This window comes from Conger conger, chromosome 7, assembly GCF_963514075.1.
Source record: "Conger conger chromosome 7, fConCon1.1, whole genome shotgun sequence".
Lineage (NCBI taxonomy): Eukaryota > Metazoa > Chordata > Actinopteri > Anguilliformes > Congridae > Conger > Conger conger.
The window spans coordinates 55,540,727-55,548,312 of NC_083766.1; the positions used below are offsets into that span (position 1 = coordinate 55,540,727).

Below are 7,586 nucleotides of genomic sequence, written 5' to 3' on the forward strand. Positions count from 1 at the left end.
TCAGACACGTTCCCTCTTGTTTCAGCTGCTTGTGAATAGCATGCTGTGCTTTTGAGGAATGGCCTGGTTTCAGAGGAGGGTTATCCACTTTTAAAAGTCCTTGTCTAAGCACCAGCCTCCCTTGACACCAGAGCCAAGCCACAAAAGCTTTTCTTCTTTTTTCCTTTTTGTTTTGGTTCGCCAGTGGTTCGTCCCGTGCTTTCACAGATTCGGGAGAGGTTCGGACAGACAAACAAGACAAAAAAAACCCCGACCATAAACTTGTAATAATATAACAGTAGGTGTCTGGAGGGTCTTTTATTATTATAATGGTAGGAATTCCCCCGACTGTAGTGAGGGGGCTTCACATGGGCTGTCAGAAGTGAGAGAGATGAAAAAGAGATGACTGTGGGGCGTGGGAGATAGATTTTCATAAAGGCTTGTGGTTTTTTTTCTTCTTCGCTGTTTGTGTTTGATGAGCTCCCCGTTTGGTGCTTTGTGAGCGCTCCTTCTCCAGCAGTGCTCCCCCTCCTCTCACCGGCTGGGTGTTCTTCCGTTAATCCTCCCTCAGGAATGCGGCTTTGGCTACGGCCAGGAGGCGCGGTGTGTCCCCTGCCGGCCTGGGCGCTTCAAAGAGGACGGGGGCACGCAGAAATGCAAACCCTGCCTGGACTGCGGTCACATCAACCGCTTCCAGAAGGCCAACTGCTCGTCCACGGGGAACGCGGCCTGCGGGGCCTGCCTGCCAGGGTGAGGAGGGCTACTGCCCATCAGACACGCAGCTCCGCCCCCTCCCTGCCCATCAGACACGCAGCTCCGCCCCCTCCCTGCCCATCAGACAAGCAGCTCCGCCCCCTCACTGCCCATCAGACACGTAGCTCCGCCCCCTCCCTGCCCATCAGACACGTAGCTCCGCCCCCTTCCTGCCCATCAGACACGCAGCTCCGCCCCCTCCCTGCCCATCAGACACACAGCTCCGCCCCCTCCTTGCCCATCAGACACGCGACTCCGCCCCCTCACCGCCTGTCAGACATGCGGCTCTGCCCATCGCAACGGCCCCCGCCCTGGCCATATAACCACACACAGACACACAGCTCTGCCCCCACCCTGCCTGTATAACCACACGCAGACACACAGCCCCGCCCCCACACCGCCCATCAGACACACAGCTCCACCTCCACCCTGCCTGTATAACCACACACAGACACACAGCTCCACCTCCACCCTGCCTGTATAACCACACACAGACACACAGCTCCACCTCCACCCTGCCTGTATAACCACACACAGACACACAGCCCCACCTCCACCCTGCCTGTATAACCACACACAGACACACAGCCCCACCTCCACCCTGCCTGTATAACCACACACAGACACACAGCTCCGCCCCCGCACCGCACCACTCACAGACACACAAACTGTCAAATATTTTAATGAAATTTTTGTGTGAAATTTGGAGGCACCTTTTCTGATATTACTCGATTTTAGATTGGAATATACAATAAATATGAACAACAGCACATTAACACATGTTGTTGTTATTTTGCAGGTTTTACAGGAAAACTAAACTGAGTGGATTCCAGGACATGGAGTGTGTGCCATGTGGAAACCCACCACCTCCGTACGAGCCTCACTGTAAGTTCTTTCTCCTGTTTAACTTGGGATATCACACGGATAGATCACCTTCTGAGCCTTTTTTCCTATTGTTTCTGTATAAGTATACCGTATGTTTCTGAATATTTACAGAACATTTTTCAAGATGGTAGACATTTACAGTGATCAACAATGATCATGCTTACCGGCTTTACTCTGGCTGGTATAGGGACACCAGAGCAGCTTGTATATTTGTTGTATATTACAGGTAATTATATATCATTCTTAATCTTATTTCTGGCTTATAATTGTGAATATACACCGTATAATTAACCTGCTTATGTGTACAGCCTCTAGAGCAGGGATACACAAATCTTAGTACTGCTGGTTTCATTCCTCCGCTCTAACTGATTTGTAGTAACACCAGGTCAGTGTAATCTCTGCCACGGTTCAGTGACACGACTATGGACGATCTGGTAAGAACAGCTGTGCTAGTGATCTTGAAGACCAGGTTTGAGTTTCCCTGCATACATGTGTACAGTTTCGATATTGGGTCTAGTTGGATATCCCTTGAAATGTAATCTTGGAACTTTAAATATTAAAATATTAAATATTATCATCAAATATGTCATTCAGACTGAATAGTTCCATTAAGTTTGTAAGGCGACACGCCAAGCGCATTCTACTGTCACTTTGGCAGAACTTTTTGGAGAAAGGTTAAACGGTCTCAAGATCGCTCGGGGGAATGTTTTCAACATAACGTTATCTCGTGACCAAGTGGGAACCCAAGCGGAATCTTCTCCGGCGATCTGGAGACGCCGTGTGCTAGCCGAGCTTCGAGCTGCGCGTGGGTAGATTTGGCAGCCGATGAGCACAGGGTGCTGTGCCAGCTTTAGCATCTCCGCGTCAGACGGAGGCCGACGCCTGGATCTCGCCGGAGGCCATAAGACGTCTCACTCATCATCGTGCACCTTAATCGCTACGCCTCTGTAAACTACTGCAGTGAAGCGCCCCCTTTGATGACGTTAATGTATTATCATGTCCCGGTCTCTTGTTTGCGGTTTACTGCGCACTTTTACAGGTGAAAGACGATTTCCGTTTTGTTTCTGGATTAGGATTCGGGGTATTAGTTTGGAAACGGGAACCGTAGGAGTCTCAGACCCCTTGTAAGGTGGCAAAGTGTTTTCAGCTTCTGAAACAAAAGGCCACTGAATCACAAAACACGGCTGGTTTATAAATTGGCGGAGACCGCGCTATCTCTGCCCCGCTCTTGTGGAGGGAGGTGATTGTTTTAATGGCCTTGTACGAGCCAGAGGCAAATGTGCCCCAAACACGAGGCTGTAAATATTAGCACAACTCACAACAACACAACGCACACTTATACACACACACACACACACACACACACACTCATGCACACTTAATACACACACATACACAAGCGCATGTGTATGTGTGTGTATATTTTGAGAATTCAGAACTGTAGCTGGCTATAGGTGCTAGATACTATCCAGCTTTTGTGTACACTAAGCAGTAGGTATGGTTTAGTGGTAGGAAAAAGCTAACATTGATGGGCTGAATGCCTTGTATTCATCATTATGCTATGCTATGCTGTGCTATGCTATGTTTAAAATGGCTGGTGTGCACCTATACACATAGATTATGGTGTTTCCCCAGGTGGAGGCCGGGTGAACCTGGTGCCCATCCAGGCCACGGTGACCAGCCCTCGGGACATGGCCCTGGCTGCGGTCATCTGCAGTGCCCTGGCCTCAGTCCTCCTGGCCCTGCTCATCCTGTGTGTCATCTACTGCAAGAGACAGCTCCTGGAGAAGAAGCCCAGGGGTACGACCTTTAACCCCTGTGTGACCTTTAACCTTCTGCTTTCAAAATTTATTTAAAAAAACAGGTACACAGGGGCAAGGAACAGGAACTGATGTTTCACAGTTGTATGATGAACCAACATCAAAGTTCATCATTCCCATTAACCATTGCTCATTACCTGTGTTTAACATGTCTCAAAGGTTTGATTGACTGTTCACACAGATGACTCATTGCTCTAAACAGCTGTTCACACCAGCCAGGCAATAACACGATCACCCATGTCAATCTATCACACTCACCGACTGAACATTAGTCATTAGTGTCTGGCGTTTGTGATTGGTCGCTACTGTAACCGTGGTGGATGGCACAGATGTTTTATGTTTCGAGTGTGGTTTGCTAGAACATGTCACAGCAATGCTGTGCTGTCCAGTCACAATAGCTGATGACTGCGATTGTTTCATTGTGGTTTCATGTCACTGTGGTTGTGAAATCCCTTCCCGCAAACAGCAGATATTACGAGGCCGGTAGCACTATATAAGGCTTAGTGTAACACTTAATAACTGAGTTTCAGAAGCACTAGTGCTGATGTACTTACATGGTGAAGATGCCCGTGTGATGTCACGGTAAAGGGACGCTGTGATTGGCTCTCTGCAGTGTCGGTGAGGTCACAGGACAGCGTCTGTAACGGGGCGGAGCTCTCCTGCTTTGACCGGAGGCTGATGCAGACCTGCTGCCACTGCCACCAGGGCCCAGTGCAAGCCTATGGTAGGTTCTGCTGCCCTGGGTCCAATTCCGGTTCCAGTCCTGATACGAGCTCTGGTTCTGGCTCCAGCTCTGTTTCTAGTTCATGTTCTGGTTCCAGCACTTGCTCTCACAGCCTAATTATGAACTAATTGAAACCACTAGCAGAGCAGGCCATGTTAAATGTAGTGTTAAACTACTGGGGTGAGCAAGTCAAGGTGTGCTGTGTATAGCATATGAGTTAAGTGTAGACCCATGAAGTGAGTCGATAGGTGTATATATGGATTAAGTGTAGAACATTGGGGTGAGTAGATATAGGTACAAACTGTATATGGGTTAAAGGTAGACCACCAGGGAGAGCAGGTCTATGTGCATATATACAAGTTAACTATAGACCCCTGGGGTGAGCAGATCTAGGTGGATACTGTATGTGGGTTAAATGTAGACCACTGTAGAGAGCAGGTCTATGTGCATATATACGAGTTAAATGTAGACCACTGTAGAGAGCAGGTCTATGTGCATGTATACGAGTTAAATGTAGACCACTGTAGAGAGCAGGTCTATGTGCATATATACGAGTTAAATGTAGACCACTGTAGAGAGCAGGTCCGTGTTCGCTGTAACAGAGCCGTGTCTGTGTTGTGCTCAGGCCCGGTGCCTCTGCTCCCCTCCCTGTGCTGTGAGGAGACCTGCAGTCTGGAGCGCGGCAGTGAGGCCTGCCCCCTCCACTCCCGGGGAAGCCTGGGCGACGGGTAAGAGCTCTGCCCAAACCGCTGCTGCGTGTGTGGGGGGGGGAGGGAGGTTTCCTGTGTATCACTCTCAGCCGTGTACCACAGGGATATGCAAATTTGGCCCCCAAATCCAAATCCAGCCCTGGTTTTCTTTCCTCCCGGGTCATTGACTGAATAATTGGTGCTACTGATTCAGGACTGTCTTCACACCTGACGCCCAGGTAAAGGAAGGATGGAAAACCAGCAGTTCTCAGCCTTCGAGGACTTGGTGAACAGGGTTTGAAAGTGGTGTAGTATAACTGTTAGGGAACTGCATGTTGTAACTAAAGGCCTGTCGACACCAAGTAGTCTCTTGCTTATGTCATCTGCCATTTTGTACGTGACTGTCAGTATTTCTATTGTTCATTCATCTGGAAACAAACGCTCTGAAAATGATCCGAGCAATAACGTTTGTCTTCAGAAAACATCCAGAAATACAAATTGACAGTATTCCTCATGTACAGTGTGTGAGTTTGGATAGGAAATTAATGAAAAGACTAATACTGGGGCTACTCCTCCACAGCCTCTCCAATCCTGTAGGGGGCAGTGTCCCTCTCAGTCTGAGCCAGATATCAGACTCTACGGGCATGGAACCTGCTGAGACCTGGACACACACATCCAACTCGGAGAGCCTGGACTGTTCCCACTGCTACCTGGAAGAGAGAGAGAGTCCCCTGACAGACAGCTCTGCCCCCCACGGACAGACATCCACAGAGGAGGAGCCACCCTACCCACAATTCCCGGAGCGCACGGTTGACCAACCCTCAGAAGACCAGGCCAATACCAGGAGCAGCAGCCCAACCGAGAGTCATCCAATATCCCAGAATTCATTGCAAGGTAATTACAGGAAGCCTTGGCTTAGTTTGACCTGAACAGAATGGGTTGATTGTGGACAGAGTGGAGTTGGGTGTTTGGGTAGGGATTAGGGAACAGAAGCAATCGCTTCATGACTGTATTTGACACACCTTTGATGTGTATTATACAATGGTGTCTACAGCACCCTAATTGAATAATGTTCTCACAGTTCTTTAATGAGGAGTTTGTTCACATATAAACCTCTCAAGACTTGCTCATTTTGTCAAAATGCATTTAGCTTAACATGTACAGTAATCCCTTGCAAAAGCTGAGAGCGTTTTCTTTTTGTTTGTATTCCAGAATAAAACGGATTTAGAGGATTTTTGTTGCGTGCGTCTTTCAACCCTGGAATCGGCCCTAGTAAGAGAGCAGAACTGTCAGCTCCGGTGTCGAGTTTCTTCAGCCCCAAGTCTCCAAAGAAAAGAACAGAGCACACAATCCCTTTCAAGTGTGGCCTAACCCGTGTCCCTCCGCAGGGCCTGTATACCGGGCCGTGTCAGTGTTTCCAGCCCTTTATCAGGCACATCCAACAAAGGAGAAAAGAAGCAGGAGGAAGAGATACTCAACAAAGTCCAATGCTGAGTGAGAGCTGGCTGGGTGGAAGAACTGCTGCACTCTACACCGTAATGAAGTTTTATTAAAAATTAAAATGACTGGGGATTCAGCCAACTGTCACATGATAACCTTTGGTTTGAACAAGCTGTTCGGTTGCTTTAAATCAGACAACAAAGCACAAAGGGATCTCTCCAGACTTCGGGATCTGTAGTCCATAGCCCATGTGGACCTTAAGAAGTTTTGGGCACCGGATAAAGAAAACTGCCCCATCGACCGATTGTTGAACTTGAGAAGGAACGCCCCCATTTCAACGGGCATGTTTGAACGTGCCGTTAATGTTTAAATGGGAGTGATTTGACTCGGGAGTCTGAATGGCAGTTAAGATTCAAAGCAATCTGATGCACTCTGAGGAAAACAGTAGAGAGAGAATAGCGAACAGGCAAGCACGACGTGCGGTACCTGTGCAAGCATGTGCGTGTTCGGTTCAGCTAGTAGACTCTGTAAAGCAGGAAGCAGAATGCTAGTCCCTTTGCTTCAGGCACAGCTTCCAAAGCTGTGTCCATTTTCAGATAGCCTGGTAGTGTTTGCTGTGTATATACTGTACTTTGTACCTTCACCATGGATCTGAACATCACGTTCTCAGTGTTCATAAATAAATGCTGCAAACGTGCATCGTCACCTGGTTCCTATGTATGTATATATATATATATATATATATTCCCCATTATTATACATCTAATGAAGTTATTAGACAGTACTTCATGAGATGCATCCAATTCAGCTAAGCTCTTGTGATTGTAAACGCAGATTTAGCCATTGTTTTTTTGGCCACAGGGGTGTACATCACAAAAGAATGTACAGATCTTTGTCAGGTCAAAAAACTTTCTAGTTGCACAATAAACAAACACATTGAGGAGAACCCTTGGTGTGTGGGAGATCTTCCTCTTCATTGTTAGTTCAGCTTACACCGATAATGATGTTCTACACTAGCACTTTAATGGTGTATTAAGTTAGCACTTTTAATTATGTTGTATGCTAGCATCAATAATGGTGTATTTAGCTATCATCTGTAATTATGTTGTACACTGGCATCTATAATGGTGTATTAAGCTGGCGCCCGTAATTATGTTGTACACTAGCAAGTGTAATGGTGTCTTAAACTAGCACCTGTAATTATGTTGTATGCTAGCAAATGTAATGGTGTCTTAAGCTAGCACATGTAATGGTGTCTTTAGCTCGCACCTGTAATGATTTTGGATATGCGGTGCA

General features: G+C 47.4%; 1 protein-coding gene across 3 annotated transcripts in view; it reads left to right on the plus strand.

Moving 5' to 3' along the window:
* The window catches only part of LOC133134096 (tumor necrosis factor receptor superfamily member 19-like), a 28,135-nt gene extending 21,140 nt beyond the window's left edge, over window positions 1-6,995 (plus strand). For all 3 annotated transcript variants that reach the window (XM_061250513.1, XM_061250511.1, XM_061250512.1), the window contains exons 6-12: window positions 551-729; window positions 1,532-1,617; window positions 3,253-3,417; window positions 4,051-4,161; window positions 4,787-4,889; window positions 5,431-5,744; window positions 6,063-6,995. In XM_061250513.1, the coding sequence (XP_061106497.1) occupies window positions 551-729; window positions 1,532-1,617; window positions 3,253-3,417; window positions 4,051-4,161; window positions 4,787-4,889; window positions 5,431-5,744; window positions 6,063-6,067 (963 nt within the window). In that variant the 3' untranslated portion in view covers window positions 6,068-6,995. The remainder of the gene's footprint in view (window positions 1-550; window positions 730-1,531; window positions 1,618-3,252; window positions 3,418-4,050; window positions 4,162-4,786; window positions 4,890-5,430; window positions 5,745-6,062) is intronic.
* The last annotated feature ends 591 nt before the right edge of the window (window positions 6,996-7,586 follow it).